The 20,821-nt window shown below is 48.2% G+C and overlaps 1 protein-coding gene across 4 annotated transcripts; it reads left to right on the plus strand.

Annotated features, from left to right (window-relative positions):
* Nucleotides 1-845: 845 nt before the first annotated feature.
* THNSL2 (threonine synthase like 2) lies at nt 846-20,064 on the plus strand. Of its 4 annotated transcripts, none has more exons than XM_027966757.2 (9): nt 910-998; nt 2,416-2,649; nt 5,112-5,306; nt 6,338-6,490; nt 9,805-10,035; nt 13,584-13,732; nt 13,831-13,956; nt 16,922-17,073; nt 17,581-20,064. In XM_027966757.2, the coding sequence occupies exons 2-9, from the start codon at nt 2,427-2,429 to the stop codon at nt 17,804-17,806; spliced, it is 1,455 nt and encodes a 484-aa protein (XP_027822558.1). In that variant the 5' UTR covers nt 910-998; nt 2,416-2,426; the 3' UTR covers nt 17,807-20,064. The 4 variants fall into 4 exon arrangements, with proteins under 4 accessions (XP_060269851.1, XP_027822558.1, XP_042102007.1 ...); XM_027966758.3 differs by lacking the exon at nt 910-998 and adding an exon at nt 1,099-1,271; XM_060413868.1 differs by lacking the exon at nt 2,416-2,649 and having other exon boundaries at nt 846-998.
* The last annotated feature ends 757 nt before the right edge of the window (nt 20,065-20,821 follow it).

The raw sequence follows: 20,821 nt of genomic DNA on the forward strand, positions 1-20,821 counted from the left end.
TTCCTCTATTTCTTTCCACTGATCACTGAGGAAGGCTTTCTTATCTCTCCTTGTTACTCTTTGGAACTCTGCATTCAAATGGGTATATCTTTCCTCTCCTTTGCTTTTCGCCTCTCTTCTTTTCGTAGCTATTTGTAAGGCCTCCTCACACAGCCATTTTGCTTTTTTGCATTTCTTTTTCTTGGGGATGGTCTTGCTCCCTGTCTCCTGTACAATGTCACGAACCTCCCTCCATAGTTCATCAGGCACTTTATCAGATCTAGTCCCTTGAGCTATAGGGGAACCCCTAGAATAGATCTATGCTTAATAAAAAGTGTTTTCCTACAGAACGATGTCATGAATCCCCGTGGATTCTGAATTCCTGACGCACTCCTGAGAAGTTCCTGAGAAACACAGGGCTCGTCAACCTTGAGATTTTTGCAGGTGGGAAGCATGAAGCCCTCCGAAGCTAGGGGCCTTTCTTCTTTCCACCTGGCGCTCAGTTTTCTAATCTGAAACATGAGGCAATATGGTACTTCCAGGGCTGCAGTGACGATTAAGAGGCTGAATAAAACGTTTAGCAAAGTGGTTTTCAGTTCAGTTCAGTTGCTCAGTCGTGTCCGACTCTTTGCGACCCCATGAATCGCAGCACGCCAGGCCTCCCTGTCCATCACCAACTTCTGGAGTTCACTCAAACTTAACGTCCATCGAGTCGGTGATGCCATCTAGCCATCTCATCCTCTGTCGTCCCCTTTTCCTCCTGCCCCCAATCCCTCCCAGCATCAGTTTTTCCCAATGAGTAAAAGGCCAAATGTGGAATACAGGTTCCGTCTCATTTTCATTCCCTCCCGTTTCCTCCTCCACTTATTCCGCCCTCGGCCTCCTACCCATGAGGCCCTGCTTATCCTCCGACCTGGATGCTGCCCGCCCACTCCCGCCCTCAAGACCGGAGCCTGGCACTCCCACTGCGCTCGATCCGCCTCCGGCCGAGCCCTGCCGCTTCCGGAGCCTGGGACTGGGTAACCACGCCGCCCCGGCCCCCGCAGCCCTCGCACCATCCAGCCCAGCCGGCTGATTTCGGGGTGGGGGTTGGGGTTCCGCCCCACGCGAGCCGGCGTCCCAGCCGCCGAGCCTCCCGCCGGCGCGCCGGCCCTGGGGCCCCTCCCCGCGTCGACCCCCGCCCCGGCCCCCGCCCCGCGCCCCCAGGCCATCGCGGCGCCCTCTCAGAGCTCATCTGTAGCAAGACCGAAACTTCTCGCCATTTCGCTCAACCCTGTCTTCAGCGTGGCTAGGTCGGCCTCCCTGCCCCCCCTTTTTTTTCAGCCGCTAGTTCGGGCGCTGCGACTTGGAGGAAACCTGGGAAGGTTAGGGTTCCCGACGCTTCGAAAGTTTTGCAGGATTTCTGCAATTCACGGAGAGCCCCGACACTAAGAAGCCTGTTGGGTTTTCCTAAGCTGGGAGTGGAACTTTATTCCGCAGGCCTGATCAAAAACACCTTGGCCCAAGGCCAGGCCAGCCAGAGGTGCCAGTGACTTGGAGAGGCTGGCGGCGCCTGCCATGGCCCTGCCTTGGCCACCATCCCAGGGGCGCAGCGATAGCCACCTAGGGTTCGGCCGCCCGGGTTTAAGTCTCCGCCCTGCGCCCATCCTTGCTCAGAAAATCTCTTGGCCTGGAGGAGGAGCCCTTCTTAAGATGTTTCCCTGCCTTGCGGCCATCTCTTGTTTCCTTTGCCCTTCATCCAGATTATTGGTCGGGTATTTTCTGACCCGTCTCCACCTTGGAATAGGGCCCAGCAGAGTCACAGGGGCAAATTACAAAATCATGCGCCAGAGGTCATTAGTCCAAGCCAGGAGCTCGATTTTCTTGGTTAACTTCACCAATTCACCACGTCCTGTGGCAGCTGCTTCTGCTTCTGGGCCTCTCTATCTGGTTTGTTGTTGCTGTTCAGACTCTCTGCAACCCCCATGGACTGCAGAAGGCCAGGATCCTCTGTCCTTCTTTATCTCCTAGAGTTTGCTCAAACTCATGTCCATTGCACCTGTGATGCCATCCAACCAGCTCATCATCTGCTACCCCCTTCTCCTGCCCTCAACAATTTTGACTCTCAGTTTTCTAGGTAGCGCCAGGGGTAAAGAACGCCTGCCAATGTAGGATTCATAAGAGACTCAAAGTTTCATCCTTGGGTTGGGAAGATCCCTTGGAGGATGGCATGGCAACCCACTCCAATATACTTGCCTGGAGAATGCCATGAATAGAGAAGTCTGGCAGGCTATAGTCCATAGGGTCGCAAAAGAGTTGGACACGACTGAAGTGACTTAGCACACATGCATGAGTGATGGCCCAAGGGTTAGCTGAGGGAGCTGGGCGTACTTGGGCTTTGCTCCGTGGGGTAATGAGCTTGGAGACTAAGTGCCTCTGGGGCTGGTCCCTCTGCAGGCCCCGGGATCATGTGGTATGTCAGCACTCGGGGGATGGCCCCACGAATTGACTTCGAGGGGGCGCTCTTCTCTGGCTATGCTCCAGACGGGGGCCTCTACATGCCTGAGGAGCTTCCACAGTTGGGCAGAGAGACCCTGCATGAGTGGAGCACGCTCTCCTACCCCAGCTTGGTGAAGGAGCTGTGCAGCCTTTTCATTGGACCTGAGCTCATTCCTAGAGATGACCTAAATGGTGAGTGCCCCTCTACCTTTCTACTCTCCCACCTCACTATTCTGCCAGCCCAGACCCCAGAGTTGCAAAGCCATCATTTAACCCCTGGGAAAGCCCTATATTTCCCAAAGTTTGGCTTCCCAGGTGGCTCAAATGATAAAGAATCTGCCTGCAATGTAGGAGACCCAGGTTTGATCCCTGGTTTGGGAAGATCCCCTGGAGAAGGGACTGGCTACCCACTCCAGTATTCTTGCCTGAGGAGCCTGGTGGGCTACAGTCCACGGGGTCACAAAGAGTCAGACATAACTAAATGACTAACAAGTCCCCAGTCATATTTCAAACTTTGGAGTTTTTCCCAGACTCTGAAATCCCAGAACTGAAAATATTCTCAAAGAGTTTCATCCATTCCAACTCCCACCCCCAGTGTGGGGAATGCCAAAGTGAATTTGTTTTTAAAAAACCTTTTCAAGACTAGGGATTTCACCATTGACCTTGAATGAGATGCTTGAATATTTGAATATTTCCTTCTTGCATATACTTCAGCATTCCTGGGCTTCCCTGGTGGCTAGATGGTAAAGAATCTGCCTGCAATTCGGGAAACCTTGGTTCAGTCCCTGGATTGGGAAGATCCCCTGGAGGAGGGAATGGCAACCCACTCCAGTATTCTTGCCTGGAGAATCCCCACGGACAGAGGAGCCTGGTGGGCTACAGTCCATGGGGTTGCAAAGAGTCGGACTCGACTGAGCAACTAAGCACAGCATAACACAGCACATTTATAACACATAACACAGCACAGTATATAAAGCACCCAGACCCACAGATTGCTACTTTATTTCCTCAAATGGTAATTCCAGAAGGGACTTTGAGAGTGTTCTGGACCAGCTCATTTCAGACTGTTATGTGCCTACAGATTGTCCCTGGGAATCTTGTTAAAATGCAGATTCTGATTCAGTAGATCTGGGGCAGGCCTGAGAATTCTGCATTCCTATCAAGCGTCCAGGTTTCCCTGGTGGTGCAGGGGTAAAGAATCTGCCTGCCAATGCAGGAAGCTTAAGAGATGTGGGTTCTTGATTCCTGGGTGGGGAAGATCCCCTGGAGGAGAAAATGGCAACCCACTCCAGTATTCTTGCATGGAAAATTCCATGGACAGAGGAGCCTGGTGGGTTACAGCCCATAGGGTTGCAAAGAGTCAGATATGACTGAGCAACTGAGCATGCATGCATCAAGCGTCCAGATGATGCTAGTGCTGCTGGTCCATGGACCAACTGTATAATGTAATCAATAACCTAATGGTGAGAGTTTGAGACTGAAAAGAACTCAGAATGTAGTTTGGGACTTCCCTGGTGATCCGGTGGTAAAGAATCTGCCTGCTAGTGCAGGGGACACAGGTTCGATCCCTGGTCTGGGAAGATTCCACATGCTGCAGGGCAACTAAGCATGTGTGCCCCAACTACTGAAACCCGGCTCACCTAGAGCTCGTGCTCTGCAATAAGAGAGCCCACTGCAATAAGAAGCTCGCTCGTGCAACGAGAGGCTAGCTCACTCACCCCAACTAGAGAGTAGCTCACCCACAGCTACTCTGGGTGTAGTAAAAATAAATTGAAAAAAACATTCTAAATGTAGTTCAGTGACCAGCACTGATGGCATTGCCTGGGTATGTGCTAGAATTCTCATTACTTCCTCTGACTTACTGATCCAAAACCTGCATTTTAAGATCCCAGGTGACTGGTTTGCCAATTAAAGTTTAAGAAATGCCACTCTAGATGGGCTTAGCTTTAGGTAGGATCCCAAGTTACTGGCATCACAAGTGTGAGATTAAGTAATGCAAAAACAAAGAAACAACTCTATTTTTAGGGAGGAAAATTAGAAGAGATGAGATACTTGATTTGTTTCTGGCATGACTGTTTAACTGAATCTCTACTGGAATACATGCACACAAGAAATCCAAATGGTGAAGAAATCTATAAAGTAAAAAATGAAAGTCTGGCAGCATCAATTCTGCTGTCTGGGAGAATCACTGTCAGGAATCCATGAACAGTTTGGTTCATGTCTTTCCAAACTTTTCCCCCTAAGACAATACAATTGTATTCATACACAGTATCCTTTACGATAAAAATGTCAGGTCTTTTTATCTGGTAACAAGATAGAAAATTCAAATTTAAAAGTGTAAAGAGACTAAGAATGAACTTGGAGGACAAGTGTGTGTGTATGTGTGCGCGCTTAGTTGTGTCCGACTGTTTGTGACCCCATGGACTGTAGCCCATCAGGCTCCTCTGTCCATGTGATTTTTCAGGCAGGAATACTGGAGTGGGTTGCCATCTCCTCCTCCAGGGGATCTTCCCAACCCAGGAATTGAACCCACATCTCTTGAGTCTCCTGCCTTTGCAGGCTGATTCTTTCCCACTAGCGCCACCTGGGAAGCCCTGGAGGAGTACTAGAGAATGCCGTTTTCACTGTACGATTTCCCTTCCTTCCCCTTGCAGATCTGATTGATCGTGCCTTCAGCAGATTCCGCTGCAGAGAGGTGGTGCATCTGTCCAGGCTGAGGAACGGGCTGAACGTGCTGGAGCTGTGGCACGGGGTCACCTATGCATTTAAGGACCTGTCCCTGTGCTGCACAGCACAGCTCCTGCAGTACTTCCTGGAGAAGAGGAAGAGGCACATCACCGTGGTTGTAGGTGTGCATCGTGGGTGTGTGCCCCGGAGCCCACAGCGCCCCAGCTGGCCGGTGTCCGCCTAGGGGGTGCCCTCCACCGATGTCTCCTGGGGAGTGTATTACTGATTCTTCTAGAGCGGCTTTCTTTAAAAAACAAATTGATGTATCATACCATGTGAGTTTCAGGTAGACAGCACAGTGATCCAGTTATATGTATCTATTGTTGTTGTTTAGTCGCTAAGCTGTGTCTGACTCTTCTGCGACCCCATGGACGCTATCTAGCCCACCAGGCTCCTCTGTCAGTGGGATTTCTCAGTGTTACAAAATGTTGAGTATAGTTCCTTGTGATATACACTAGGTCCTTGTTGGTTATCTGTTTTATACATGTGAAGTGCTCAGTTGTGCCTGACTCTTTGCGACCCCGTGGACTGTAGCCCACCAGGCTCCTCTGTCCATGGGATTTCCCAGTCAAGAATACTGGCTGCTGCTGCTGCTAAGTCACTTCAGTCGTGTCCGACTCTGTGTGACCCCATAGACGGCAGCCCACCAGGCTCCCCCGTCCCTGGGATTCTCCAGGCAAGAATACTGCAGTGGGTTGCCATTCCCTTCTCCAGGAGATCTTCCCGACCCAACAATCAAACCTGTATCTCTTGTCCTTTTTTGCATTGCAGGTGGATTCTTTACCCCCTGAGCCATCAGGGAAGTCCTGTTTTAAATATATGTATATATATGTTAATCCCAACCCCCTAATTTGTAGAGCAGGGTTCTTAACGTTCTCTTGTGCCATGGACCCTTTTGACAGACTGATGGGAGGCTATGGAATCTTCTCAGAATAATAATATAAAAAAATAAAATATATAGATGATATGGTGTCAACTTCACAGGTGCCTTGATTTGTATCCATAGGTCTCTTGGAGGTTCAAGGACCCCAGGTTAAGTACTGGATTCCTACCCCCCAGGGTATCCCCTCACTTGGCAACTGTGCTTTTAAGGGCCAATTTCTTTCCATCTCCCTTTGTCTAAAGAGGAGGGTTCCTCCTTCTTCCCATCCAGGAACTTCTGGGGACACAGGAAGTGCTGCCATTCAGAGTGTTCAGGGGGCAAAAAATGTGGACATCATTGTTCTGCTGCCCAAGGGTCACTGTACAAAGATTCAGGAGCTCCAGATGACAACAGTGCTAAGAGAGAACGTCCACGTGTTCGGAGGTGAGTGTTGGGACTAAGGTTCTAGGCACAGCGTGGTCCTGCCTTGAGTGGCTCTATGTTGGGAGATGGACTGGAACCAAAGTAATCAATTGTCTAGCTGAGCATCCTGCTTCCTCTCCTTCCTCTCTCCTTCCCTTCCTTCATCAGTCATATTTTGAGGTTGGTATATGCCCCGACTTAGCCCTAAGTAGGCTCGTGGCTACCCAGTCTAAGAAACTATTGGAGGTGACTGGTGCATAAATCATTACTAATAAATAGTACATCCAAGGAAGTGCAGGTTTAAACCCATACCCCAAAGAATGCTACCTCCATGCATATTCAACCTGTTTGTGCCATGTCTGCAAGGCAGCCACCCAGAGCCATAGCCTGAGCCAGATAACTTGGATTTTTTTCCAGGGCACTGAAGTTCAGAGGGCAAAAACACATTGCCCTTTGAGAGAATGTGTTGTTACATGTTGGCAGCTCACACCCTCCCTTGCAGTGTTGAATCAACTAATGCATTTGGTTAGCAGGTCTAAGTATTTAAAATAGGAAGCTACTCAGTGGTACCTATGGCTTGTGACTCCTACTTCCTGAGCCACATCATGAATCACAGCATGTTATGCTTGCAGAAAGGCAAAAAAAATCTTAACGTCTGGCCATCTATTCTGAGCGCATTTAATCATTATGAAGCCCAAGAGTATAGGCAGGCAGGGTGAGTGTGAGTGGAGCCATACTTTTTATTGTGGGCTTCCTTAGTGGTTTAGACAGTTAAGAATCTGCCTGCCATGTGGAAGACCCGGGTTCAATCCCTTGATCGTGAAGATATCCTGGAGAAGGGAATGGCAACCCACTCCAGTATTCTTGCCTGGAAAATTCCATGTACAGAGGAGCCTGGCCAGCTACATACAGTCCATGGGATTGCAAAGAGCTGGATCTGACTGAGCAACTAACACACACTTGTATACTTTTTTATTTCTACCTGTCACACCCCACTGCACCCCAGAGAGCCCCGAGGAAGGGATAGGAAAATGAGCAATAGAGATCTTGGTGAAGTTTTATGCACTGTGGCCTGGAGCAAGCTGTTTAGGTAGCCTGACTTGGTTTGGTCACTCACCTAGCAGGATAACAAATGTAGTAAGAGAAAACCCTCGTTCTATAGCTGACTTGGCCTCCTGTTATAATCCCATAGATGATGTTTCATATAACACCAGTTTTGTCAAGGACCAAAAACACAGTGAAAACAACTGCTACCCAGGGGAGTAGTGTGAGTATTCTTTGTCTATTTGTCAAGAGCAAACAAAAAGCCTCTTCTACCCTTTCCTTTAGCAAACCCATGTACATTCCAGTGAAAAGTGTATTGTTTAGCTAAGGCAAGCGTTGGCAGAATTAACCTGGGTAATCCATTGCCCATATCTGGCCACATATTGGGCTTCCCAGCTGTTGCTAGTGGTAAAGAATCCACCTGCCAGTGCAAGAGATACAAGAGATGCGGGTTTGATCCCTGGGTTGGGAAGATCCACTGGAGTAGGAAACGGCATCCCAGTCCAGCATTCTTGCCTGAAAAATTCCATAGATAGAGGAGTCTGGCAGGCTGCAGTCCATGGGGTCGAAAAAGAGTTGGACGTGACTGAGCAGAGAATCTGACTACATTTTCCTGCCATCATGGCAAGATTTTAATGCACAAGATTCAGGTTCCTAAGGGTTCCTAAACCCTAAGCACCAGAATTGCTGTTTATGGATCTGCGACTGTCTTTGCCTAGAATCAGATCAGAGAATAGCTTTTTGTGCCTCTGTTCTGGATCTGCATCCTTCTCTCCTTGTATAGAGATGTTGGAAGGCTTTTATCTAAGGGCGTGTATAGAAGCATCATTCCTGATCATGAGTCGGAGAACAGTGCACAGTAGGAAAATGTGGCAGACATGTGGATGGTGATAAATACAGTATGTCATAAATGTGCATAAATTAGTTTGTATTTCAAAACAGTACCATTCAAGTTCTTCCTTTCCTTTCTGGAATCTTCTGACTTGGTTTCCAGGAGGATATGCATTAGTTCAGGAGCTAGCAGTGGGTGTGTGTTTTCTCCTGGACTCGGGAGCTCAGGGAGCAGAGATGGGTCACCTGGATTATCGTGTCTTAGATACTAATGTTTTCTGAAGTCATTAATATCCATTGTACATTATATACTCAATTCTTCTTAAGCACAGGATAATCAGCCAATGCTAGTTATATATTATTTGGGTTGTTTTTGCCTGGAAATAACAGAAAACCTAACTCAGACTGACTTGAACAGGAATATTTTCCAGCTCATGTACCCGTAAGCCTAGAAATGGAACAGGCTTCTGACTGGTTGTTTCACTGCCTTCTGGGAGCCAAGTATTCTTGGTTCCATCTTCCCCAGTTCTCAAGGTTTTTGTGGTTCATGATGGTTACTGAAGGTAACCAAGTCTCTCTTCCTGTGGCTGTCTCTTGAAAGCAGTGAATCTCTCCTTGAACCCAGCAAATACCCACCTTGTAACACTGATCTGGAGAGCCCTGCAGCCTCAGTGCTACTACCTGATGAAAGGGGAAGTGACTGGTAACCTCCACGCCTACTCTGGCATTTACCCCCAATAATCTTGTCCCCCTCTGGCCTCCAAGTTTGGATTCAATGGAGGAATAGACCCAGGTTCTAGATAAGAGATTAATGTTGGCTTGATTGCTGGCTGGGTTGGGTTGAGGGGGTGCAACTTGGACTAGGCGTCAGTTTGCCCAACAATTACCCAATAATTCATCCATGAATTAAAGTGCACCCACATCCAGCTTAAGGAGAAATCCTGCCCATACCAGATTCCCTGCCACGTAGGAGCTGAGGGCAGAACCTCCACCCTTTTATCTAAATGAGGGAACAAGGGCAGACCCCACAGAAAGAGCAGCTCTTTCCCCTCAGCCCCTAATGGAGAACCATGGAGTAAAGCTCAGCCTGTCACCATCAGTTCAGTTGAGTCGCTCAGTCGTGTCTGACTCTTTGTGACCCCATGAATCGCAGCACGCCAGGCCTCCCTGTTCATCACCATCTTACAACCTAATAAACTATCCTGTCCTTGTTCCCAGAGCCTGGGGAAGAGGGCATGGACTACAAAGAGGAATTCTTCCCCCGGTGTCCCAGAAGGTTGATATTTAATATCTAATTTTAGATAATGGTGGAAACACTGGAAATGTGACCACAAGGATATGAGCCATGTGTTGAGTGAAGGTCCCAGTGGGATGGGCTCAGTCTGAAAGGCCTTGGGGCACATGCTGACCGTCTGGGGGTTCTCCATGTTCCTGACAGCTCCTTCTCTCTCCCCTGACAGTGGAGGGTAACAGCGATGAGCTGGATGAGCCCATCAAGACGGTGTTTGCCGACGTGGCCTTTGTCAAGAAGCACAACCTGATGAGTCTGAATTCAATCAACTGGTCCCGGGTCCTCGTGCAAATAGCCCACCACTTCTTTGCTTATTTCCAGTGTGCGCCATCCTTAGACATGCACCCCCTGCCCCCTGTGGAGGTGGTTGTGCCAACAGGGGCTGCTGGTAACCTTGCAGGTGAGGAGACCCCTGGACAGAAATGGGCTTTCCAGAAAAATGCCCATGGTCCTTGTCCTCCCAGCCACTCTTTGGCTATAACCTAGGTTGGGTCTTTTGTTGTTTAGTTGCTTAGTCATGTTCAGCTCTGCAACCCCAAGGACGGTAGCCCACCAGGCTCCTCTGTCCATGGGATTTCCCAGGCAAGAATACTGGAGTGGGTTGCCATTTCCTTCTCCAGGGGCTCTTCTCAATCCCGGGATTGAAGCTCGGTTTCCTGCATTGGGAGGTGGATTCTTTATCACTGAGCCACCACGGCCAGGTTGGGTCCTAGGTGATGGGGAACTATACAAAAGAACCTTCCAGAAAATGTCCCCCTGACTTCCTGGGAGGATGTCCTGGCCTTTTGCCACAGGGGGAGACTAACAGGTTAACCCCAGTGTGCTCAGCCGCCTGATCTGATGTGGCGCTCAGCAGAGTGTGGGGAGATGAGGTGAAGGTTCAGCTGCTGTTCCTGGATGGCAGAGCCCTCTGCCAGGAACGTGGACTTTCCTCCCAGCCCTGGCCAGCTCCCTGCTCTGAGGATAAGGGCTCATCTGGCACAGCGTGTTCTCAGAGACCGTGTGATGTGGAAAGAGTCCTGGACTTGGGCTTCTGGCTCCAGGTCTGCCCTTTACTAGCTGAAAGGCTGTCCCTTAGGCTCAGCTCCTCAGCCATCAAAGGGAGATTGGACTGCTTATCATATCTCTCAGGACGAGGCGCAAATTAGATTCTCTGTGTGTGTGAACTTTGTGAAGGTTGAGTGCTATAAAGCTGCGTGGCATGAAAATCATTTCCTGTAATTTATAAGAACGTTGATCAAGCACTGACTACGTGTCAGGCAGTGCTCTGAATGCTTCCCTCATATCAATTCATTTAATCCTCACATGGGCCTATGAGGGGCACGATACTGTTACTTTCATTTTACAATGAGGAGGCTGTGGCACAGAGAAGTCCTTGGACAGCCTGTCCTTGTTTATGCACTGGTCAGTCCCAGGGCCAGGATGGTAGCCCAGGCAAGCTGGCTTCAGAGTCTTCGCCCTCTTGAACTTATGAGGCTGCCTCTTGATGGACCTGACTTTTTTCTGATGGCTCTGTTAGTGGCATCGCTTCCGATGGGTGCCCAGGTTGGCTTAGGTGAGCCCATGAAAGCATCTTAGTGCTCAGGAGTCTTTCTGACTTCAGCTAACACAGGGATGGAAAAAAATGAGCAGGCTGTTAGACAAGGACGGTTCAGCCTTCTTCCCCGTCCGTGGAGTGAAGCCCACCACACTGCCCATTTACATCACCCCCCAGGAAATGGTACCACCTGCCTGTGCCCTGTATCTGCCACAGTGCCTGGTACAAAAGCCACGTTTGCAGAGGGATCTCCGATCTAGCCCCGCTCTGTCAGGAACCAGCTGCTTGGCTTCGAGCCCCTAGACCTCCTAAGCCTCCATTGTTACCCTGTCATACAGGATATCGTGGCATTTCCTGAGGATCTCATAAAATAAGGCTGTGAGCATGCTTTGCAAACCTGGGTGACATTGGGTGGTGTGGGCATCCCTAACTCCTTTTACTTACTCATAGAGACAAACTATTCATGGGAATAGGAACCTTCCTAAACTCGATACCTCTGGGCTCTCCATTTCTCGGGGTGAGGCATTTTGTTTCATGCAAACAGGAGCTGCTGTTAGGGTGGACAGTGGCTGCTGCCCCATCCTCCCTTGACCCCTTTCCAGGAGACTCAGCCTGAAAGCACTGGTTCTTAGTCTGAGGGCTCAGCGTGTGCTCCAGACTTAGACAGACTTCTAAGTTCACATCCTCACTCTGCCACTTAGCAGGCTCTGAAAGTGAAAGTATTAGTAGCTCAGTCGTGTCCAACTCTGTGACCCCATAGGCTGTAGCCCGCCAGACTCTTCTGTCCGTGGGATTCTCCAGGCAAGAATACTGGAATGGGTTTCCATTCCCTTCTCCAGGGGATCTTCCCGACCCAGGGATTGAATCTGGGTCTCTTAAATTATAGGCAGATTCTTTACCATCTGAGCCACCAGGGAAGCCCAAAGCAGGCTTTGGGTGGGTCATTTCAACTTCTCAGAACCTCCATTTTCTCTTCTGCAAATGGTGTGTGTCAGTACCTGGTGGGGGCAGGGTTTGGCATGGAGAACAACATCAGGGCACAGTAACCCCCTCCTACTCTTTCCTCCCTTTTTTGTTTTGGTAGCAGCTTTATTGCTCTATGATTCACATACCATACAATTCACCCATTTTAAGTATTCAGCTTAATAATTTTTAGTGCACACAGATTTGTGCAGCCATCACCATAATGTTTTAGAGCATTTTCATCACCCTAAGAGGAAGCCCTGTTCCCATTAAGCAGTCATTCCCTCATCTATCCCAGCTTTAGGCAGTCACTAATCTATTTCACTTCCATAGATTTTCCTATTCTGGACATTTTATGTAAATAGAATCATTCAATATGTGGCCTTTTATGTCTAGCTTCTTTTCACTTAGCATAACATTTTCAAGGCTCATTCAGATTGTAGCACATGTTAGTACTTTATTCCTTTTTATGGCTGAATACTATTTTATTGCATAGATATATCACATTTTGTTTATACATTTAAGAGTTAATGGACATTTGGTTTGCTTCGGTTTTTTGGTTATGAATAATGCTGCTATGAACATTTGTGTATATGTGTTTGTGTGAATCTGTTCTCAGTTATCTTGAGAATATACAAACAAGGAGTGGGTTTCTGGGTCATACTGGAACTCTGTGCTTAACTTTTTGAGGAACTGCTGGACAGGTTTCCAAAGTGGCTGCAATAGTTTACATTCCTACTAACAGTATATGGGGGTTCCAATTTCTCCACATCCTGACCAAGACTTGTTATCATCTGTCTTTTTGATTCTAACCATCCTAGTAGGTATGAAGTGGTGTATCATTGTGATTTTGGTTTGTGTTTTCCTGATGACTAAAGATGTTGAATGCGCTTCGCTGGTGGCTCAGTGGTAAAGAATCTACCTACCAATCCCTGGGTCAGAAAGATCCCTGGAGGAGGAAATGGCACCCCCCTCCAGTATTCTCACCTAAAAATCCCATGGACAGAGGAGCCTGGTGGGTTACAAATGTTGCAAATGAGTTGGATACCACTTAGTGACTAAACAACAGCAACGGTGATGTTGAGTATCTTTTCATGTGTCCATTGGCTATTTGTATATCTTTTTCGGAGAAATGTCTACACAAGTCCTTTGCCTATTTTTTAATTGGATTATTTGTATTTTTATTGTTGAGTTGTAAGAGTTCTTTATATATTCTCGGTTCAAGTCTCTTATCAGATATACGATTTGCAAATGGTTTTTCCTATTCTGTGGATAGCCTTTTTATAGTGATAAATTGATAGTGATATATTGATAGTGTCATTTGAAACACAAAAGCTTCAAAAAGCACAAAAGCTTCTTAATTTTGATGATGTTCAGTTCATCTATTTTTTCTTTTGTTATCTGATTTTGGTGTCATGTCTAAGAAACCATTGTTCTCCTCTCATAAGCTGGGTGCATCGCTCAGAAGATGGGGCTGCCCATTCACCTGGTTGTGGCAGTGAACAGCAATGACATCATCCACAGGACCATCCAATGGGGAGACTTCTCTCTGTCCGAAGTGGTCAAACCAACCTTGGCGTCAGCCATGGACATTCAGGTGGGATGTGTGTGCAGGTCTGCCCCAGGTGTTGGTTGGGTGGAGGTGGACGAGGGCTGAGGTCAGCGTGACCCCTGGGACCTTGCCTGTCTGCTCAGGTTCCCTACAACATGGAGAGGATCTTCTGGCTGCTGTCTGGCTCTGACAGCCAGGTGACAAGAGCCCTCATGGAGCAGTTTGAAGGGACAAAAAGTGTGCGTCTACCCAAGGAGCTGCACAGCGAGGTCAGTCACCACTCACACACCGTGGAGAAAGGAAAGGGCACAGCCACGAGACCAGACCCGGGGTTTGAAAATCTTTTCAAGCAAAGGAGATGCTTGGGTATTTTTTTGAGTACTTGCTATGAGCCTCACACTTCTGCAGTTTATGAGGATTTATTTTTTGAATGGGGAGAGGTGGTTGGTTTAGAGGTTATTGGTTTAGAGTTATGAGACCTTGGACTCGTTTCTTAAACTCTGTGCCTCAATCTCCTCATCTGTAAAACGGGAATCATGAGAATGCCTGCCTCATGGCATTGTTGAAGATTTAAGTCCATCAGGCGCTTTGTATAGTGCCTGGGAATATAGGGCTTAAGATGTGTGTGTGTGTGTGTGTGTGTGTGTGTGTGTGTGTGTGTTAGTTGCTCAGTCATGTCCTACTGTTTGCGACCCCATGGACTGTAGCCCGCCAGGTTCCTCTGTCCTTGAAATTCTCCAGGCAAGAATACTGGAGAGGGTTGCCATTTCCTTCTCCGAGGGCTTAATATAGTAACTATCATTATTTTATCCATTATTGTTGTTGATTTCCAATAATAACAACTGGAAGCCATTTTCTCTATCCAGTATGTGCAGAGACTATTGTTCAATTAACTTTAAAAAAAAATAAAATAAAGGAGAGGGAGTTTCTTGGCAGTCCAGTGGTTGGGGCTCTGTGCTTGCACTTCAGGGGACCTGAGTTTGATCCCTGGTCAGGGAACTCAGATCCTGCAAGTCACAGCACTGCCAAAAAATTAAATTCAAAAAATAAAGAATAAGGAAAAATTTTGTCTCCAAATGGATAGGAGTCTAGGGCTCAGTTGCTCAGTTGTGTCTGACTCTTTGTGACCCCATGGACTGTAGCCTTCCAGGCTCCTCTATCCATGGGATTCTCCAGGCAAGAATACTGGAGTGGATTGCCATTTCTGTCTCCAGGGGATCTTGCCGACCCAGGGATCGAACCTGGGTCTCCTGCATTGCACATGGATGCTTTACCGTCTGAACTACTAGGAAGCCCTCTAGGGAGGGATTGCTTTTATTTTAATGTAACCTGGTGATGGAAACTTATTTAATATCAAAGAAGGATTTCATATATTGAATTTGACTATAATTTTCTCTACCACAATCCTACCAACTGGTCATCCAGACTGTGTATACTTCCAACAACAAGGACCTCACTACCTCACATCAGCTGTAGTCATTACAAAGTTCTTTATGTCAAGCCAGAATCTGTTCCTTCTAGCTTGTGTACTGGTGAGCTGCTTCCCATACTTGAAGAGAATCTTCCTTTACCTGCTAAGCCTTCCTGGTTCCTTTAGCTACATGGCATAAATTGCATGGCGTAATTTTGAGTGGTTAATGTCCATCTTAAAGAGTTGTTCCCAGAACTAGATACAGTTCTGTGGACTCAGTCAGTCATACAGACTGGTGTGGACTTTGTCTTCTGGAATCTGTGCTTTTTTTCCTCTCCTTTTTTTTGGCCGTGGCCTGTGGTTCCCCACTGGCGATCAACCCTGCCCCCACACTGCACTGGAATCCAGGAGTCTTAACCACTGGACCACCAGGGAGTCTTCCTATGCTTCTTCGATGCAGCCTGTTTTAATCAGTTTGGACTGCTGTAACAAAGTACCACAGACCGGTGACTCATAAACAATACAAATGTATTTCTCAGAGTCCCAGGGACTGGAGGACCGAGGCCAAGGTGCAGGCATCAAGGTCAAGGTTGGATTCTGGTGAGGGCCCCTTCTGGGTGGTAGTAGGCCTCCTTCTTGTATCCTCATATGGCGGAATATGAGACACTAATAAAGATACTAATTCCATTCATGAAGGCTCCACCCTCATGAGCTAATTACTTCCCAAAAGCCTCACCTACCAATACCGTCATATTGGGGTTAGGGCTTTAACAGGTAAATTTGGTGGGAACACGACTATGAAGACCATAACACAACTAAAGTTCAGCTTATTTAATGGTTTGTTTTGATATTCCTTCTCCTCATGTAAATGAGATGCTACATGAAGACAGACACCATATCCCCTGGTCCTTCATTCTCTCCCTGGCTGTACATGTAGAAGTTACTCCATCTGCTGAAACAACATTCATTCATTCATTGATATTACTTACCGACCGTGAGCCAGGAACTGTGCTTGGTGCCAGAGATACAAATATAAATAAAACACTCATTGTCTGCTGTGAACCATAATGGGTCAGGAAGATGTCTAAACAATTTATAATAACCTGTGGTTTCTATTGGGCTTCCCAGGTGGCACAGTGGTAAAGAATCCACCTGCCAATGCAGGAGGCATGGGTTCGCTCCCTGGGTTGGGTAGATCCCCTGGAGAAGGGAATGGCAACCCACTCCAGGATTCTTGCCTGGGAAATCCCATGGACTGAGGAGCCTGGCGGGCTACAGTCCATGGGGTCACGAAGAGTCGGACATGACTTAGCAACTAAACAGCAGCAACATGGTCTTTATTGATTGAAGTTGATTATATTCATGGTTTCTGGCACAAGCAGTGCATTTTCAGAGAATGATCAAATAAACGATCTACACTGAGGGAGCACTGAAAAGGGAGTCTTCCTTTTTCTGAGGTAGTGGGCAATTTTCCTAAAGGAAAGCTGGAGATCTGGGTGGAAACTGATGGGAAGCTATTCCCACACCTACAGGGAGGGGGCGCACTAACAGCAAAGCTCTAGGAATGCTTGAGTGCCCTTAGCCTGTGTTTCCTGCTGATTCAGAGCCAAATTCTAACCAAATGTATTGACCTGAAACCCAAACGTGTGCTTCCTCTGACTTGAGTGAATCTGTTTAAAACTGGGAAACATGGGAAACTAGCTTTTTCTCTGAGCTGAGTGTGAGCCATTCCATCTGAACATTTCATTTGAGTTTCTGGTGTGTATCCAGATGGTTGTACTGGGTGGTGGGTTTTTGGTCACCTCCTGCCCACTTCCCCTCAGCTCTCGGAGGCAGTAACCTCTCAGTCAGTGTCGGACGAGGCCATCATCCAGACGATGGGCCGCTGCTGGCAGGAGAACCAGTACTTGTTGTGCCCTCACTCGGCCGTGGCCGTGAGCTGCCATTACCAGCAGGTGGACAGGCAGCAACCCAGGTACTGGTGGTGGGCGCCTGAGTGTCGGGGAGGGGGGACCCCTGGGACCTCTCTGGGCCCATCCTCTTCCCCAAGCAAGGGGCACAGGAATGTGAGCAACTTGCTTTTTGGAGGGGAGGGGGAGTGCCCCACATGGCGTGTGAGATCTTAGTTCCCTGACTAGGGATCGAACCCGGGCCCTCTGCAGTAGAAGCACAGTCTCAACCACTGGTCCACCAGGGAAGTCCCACAAATGGGTTTTATGAGCATAGTGGGTGCTGAGTGAAGGTGTGTGCTGAGACTGTGGTCCCAGAAGAGGGAGCTGGAACTCCAAAAAGGAGGAGCAGTTGGCTAGCAGGGTCATTGCAGAGATGAATTCAAGGGACCAAACCTGTTTTTTTTCCTCTCTCTCTCCACCCTACTTCTAACCTTCCCCTGTTCCTTCTTCTCCCGCCTCACCTTCTTCCGGTACCTGCCCCACTATCTATTGTCTTCCACCCCCTGTTTTTACCTCCCCTCTCTCCCCAGCCCTCCCCGCTGTTGTCTGGCTCCCGCCTCCGCAGCCAAGTTCCCAGAGGCCGTGCAGGCTGCCAGGCTGACCCTGGACACCCCGGCCGAGATCCTTGCCCTGGAGCACAAGGAGGCACGCTGCACCCCAATGCGGAAGGGCGACGACTGGACACGGATGCTCCGGGACACGATTGAGCACCTGAGCCAGCAGTGGCAGGGGCGCTTCCTGAATCTCCCGGCATAGCCCTGCTGGAGATGGCTTCCTTTAGGCCTCGGACCCCGGGAGGTGTCCCCTGTGAGCCGCCCAGTGCACCTTCTCCCCATTAAGGGTCTGTGCAGGAGGTTCTCAGGGGGCTGCTCTAGGGGTGGGGGTCTGGAGCCAGCAGGCGTGCTCTGTTGCCAGGATGCTCTGTGCTGTCTGATGTTGCACCTGATCCCCTGGGAGGCGGGGAGGGCTCCTGCAGATGTTGCGGGGGTGCACTCCCACCGCTGGGCAGTGCAGGAGCATTGCTGCTGCCTGTGAAAATTTCAGTGGATAAGAACGTGCCTGCCAGTGCAGGGGACACAAGGTTGATCCCTGGTCCAGGAAGATCCCACATGCCAGGGAGCAGCAAAGCCCCTGTACCACAACTCCTGAGCCTGGGTGCCTGGAGCCCGTGCTGCACGAGAGAGATCACCACGGTGAGAAGCCTGTGGACTACAAGGAAAGGAGCCCCCGCTTGTAGCAACTAGAGAAGGCCCGAGCAAAGCAACGAAGGATAAGTAAATACATACATACATAAATAAAAATTTAAAAAAGAAGTCGAGTTCAGGGTCAACCTTGACTCTAAGATTTTGGACCCCAGGCCCTATAAACCTATGCAGGTAGGGACCGCTGACTCCATTAGCACAGGTCTGGCTTGAGTCTTAGTTTATCTGGTCCCCAAACCAGATCAGAGGCCTTGGCCTGCCTTGTCAGAGGCTTTGTTGCTGTGTTTAGTGGATAAGTTGAGTCCCACTCTTTGCAACCCCATGGACTGTAGCCTGTCAGGCTCCTCCTGTCCAGGGGATTCTCTAGACAAGAATACTGGACTGGGTTGCCATTTCCTTCTCCAAGGGATCTTCCCAGCCCAGGGATCGAACCTGTGTCTCCTGCATTGGCAGGCGGATTCTTACTATCTGAGCCACTAGGGAAGCCCAAAATATGTGTACTAAACTATGTATAATTTCCCTGGTCCAGTGGTTAAGACTCCATGCTTCTAATGCAGAGGTGCAGGTTCAATCCCTGGTCGGGGAAGTTCATATAGTGTGGCCAAAAAAAAAAAAAAAAAAAGATATATATGTATATAAACTACACAAACTGTGTGCTAAAATAGACATGAAGAAATAATAACAGCACTTACTCTTCTTCCCCCTCTCCAATGGATTGCCTATGGGCCTGTCTTTGGTAGTCCTGGTTGAGCACCGTGCCTGGTATATTCTGGAACCGGCAGGAACAGGGACATAGCTCCCCTGTGATTGCACATCTACCAGATACTGTGTAATGACTCTCAAAGTGTGGTCCTTGGGTTTCCCCAAAATGCAAACTCCCAGCCCCCATGGCACCCCACTCCAGTACTCTTGCCTGGAAAATCCCATGGACGGAGGCGCCTGGTAGGCTGCAGTCCATGGGGTCGCTAAGAGTCTGACACGACTGAGCGACTTCACTTTCATGCATTGGAGAAGGAAATGGCAACCCGCTCCAGTTTTCTTGCCTGGAGAATCCCAGGAATGGTGGACCCTGATGGGCTGCCATCTATGGGGTTGCACAGAGTTGGACACAACTGAAGCAACTTAGCAGTAGCAGCAACCCCAACCCTAGAGTACAGAAAATCTGTGGACATAGGTGGGGTGTCTTCAGTCCTTACAAATGCCCCCACATAAGTTTCCACCTCCTAATTTCAGGAAACCCTGGTAAGTTTATAAATAATTGTCTTTTACAGGGAGATATGCTTTGTTTCCACAAGGGCATGCTTTCTTCCTGCTACTGTTTTTATGATCTAGCCTACACTGCCCAATTCAGGAACCACCAAACATTTGTTGAGTCCTTGCAATGTGAATAGTCTGAGCTGAATTTTAAAATTTTAAATTAATTTACATTTAAATGTCAAATTACTTGATTCAGTTATTGGAAAACTTTTAAGTACGACTGGAAAAATGCAGGTCATGTTGGATCTGCTTTTTCAGCTATAAAATTTATGAAGTACATAAAATACTTTGTTTTGGAGTATAGTTGATTAATGTGTTAGTTGCAGCTGTACAGCAAAGTGATTCAGTTTACATATACTATACATGTGTCTGTTCTTTTTCAAGAAGATTCAGTGTTCCGATTGAGATGTACCGCAAGTATAAATTACATGTTGGATTTCAAAGACATCTAATGAAAAGAATCTAAAATATCTCATTAGTAATTTTATATCAATGATCTGTTGAAAGGATGGTGTTTTTACGTATTAGGTAAAATAAAATATAATATTAAATTAATTCCATCTTTTTCCTTTTCTTTTTCTAAGGACATTTAAAGTTGTATATGGGGCTTGCCCTTGTGGCTCCCAGTGTAATTCTAGAGACAGCAGTGATCTAGAGCTTAACCTTGGCTTTGTGTGTACATGAACACACTACAGATAGTTGTGGATTTGCTTATATTATTGGGTTCAAGTCTCGTGTGGATTGAGGGAGGGGGTTAGACAAACACGAAGACCTGCAATATCAACACAACCCTCAGATCCTGGACCCTGGGAGCCCCTTCGGATGGCAGGTGAGGCAGGCACAGTGTGGAGAGATTTTGACCACTAGAGGGCACTGTTGCAACTACTCTGAGGCCTGCTGTGAAAGGACCTGGTGGCCATCTAGCCACCAAAGCGGTCTTCTCCCCAGAGTTAAGGGGAGTTTGGGACGGACATGTACACGCTGCTGTATTTAAGTGGATAACCAACAAGGTCCTACTGTATAGCACAGGAAACTCTGCTCATTGTTATGTGGCAGCCTGGACGGGAGGGGAGTTCAGAGGAGGACGAAGACACGTATGTGTACGGCTGAGGCCTTTTGCTGTCCGCCTGAAACTATCGCAACATTGTTGGTCAGCCATGATCCAATAGAAAGCCAAAACAAAGCTGCCTGCCTTCGCCCTGAGGCCTACAGGAGCTTCTGGTCGCCCAGGCTGATCTCTGCCTGCCACCCCACATCAGAACTTCCAGGCCTGCATCTCCGTGGTGTCCAGGGGCTTGAAGGGAGAGGCCAG

Source organism: Ovis aries, chromosome 3 (assembly GCF_016772045.2).
Source record: "Ovis aries strain OAR_USU_Benz2616 breed Rambouillet chromosome 3, ARS-UI_Ramb_v3.0, whole genome shotgun sequence".
In the NCBI taxonomy this organism is placed as follows: Eukaryota; Metazoa; Chordata; class Mammalia; order Artiodactyla; family Bovidae; genus Ovis; species Ovis aries.

Excerpts from the sequence above, each read along its gene's own strand:
- THNSL2 (XM_027966757.2), top strand. The coding sequence starts at position 2,427 with ATGTGGTATGTCAGCACTCGGGGGATGGCCCCACGAATTGACTTCGAG. Across the intron at positions 2,650-5,111 it reads TCCTAGAGATGACCTAAATG|ATCTGATTGATCGTGCCTTC; the intron begins GTGAGTGCCCCT and ends TTCCCCTTGCAG. Across the intron at positions 13,733-13,830 it reads CGTCAGCCATGGACATTCAG|GTTCCCTACAACATGGAGAG; the intron begins GTGGGATGTGTG and ends CTGTCTGCTCAG.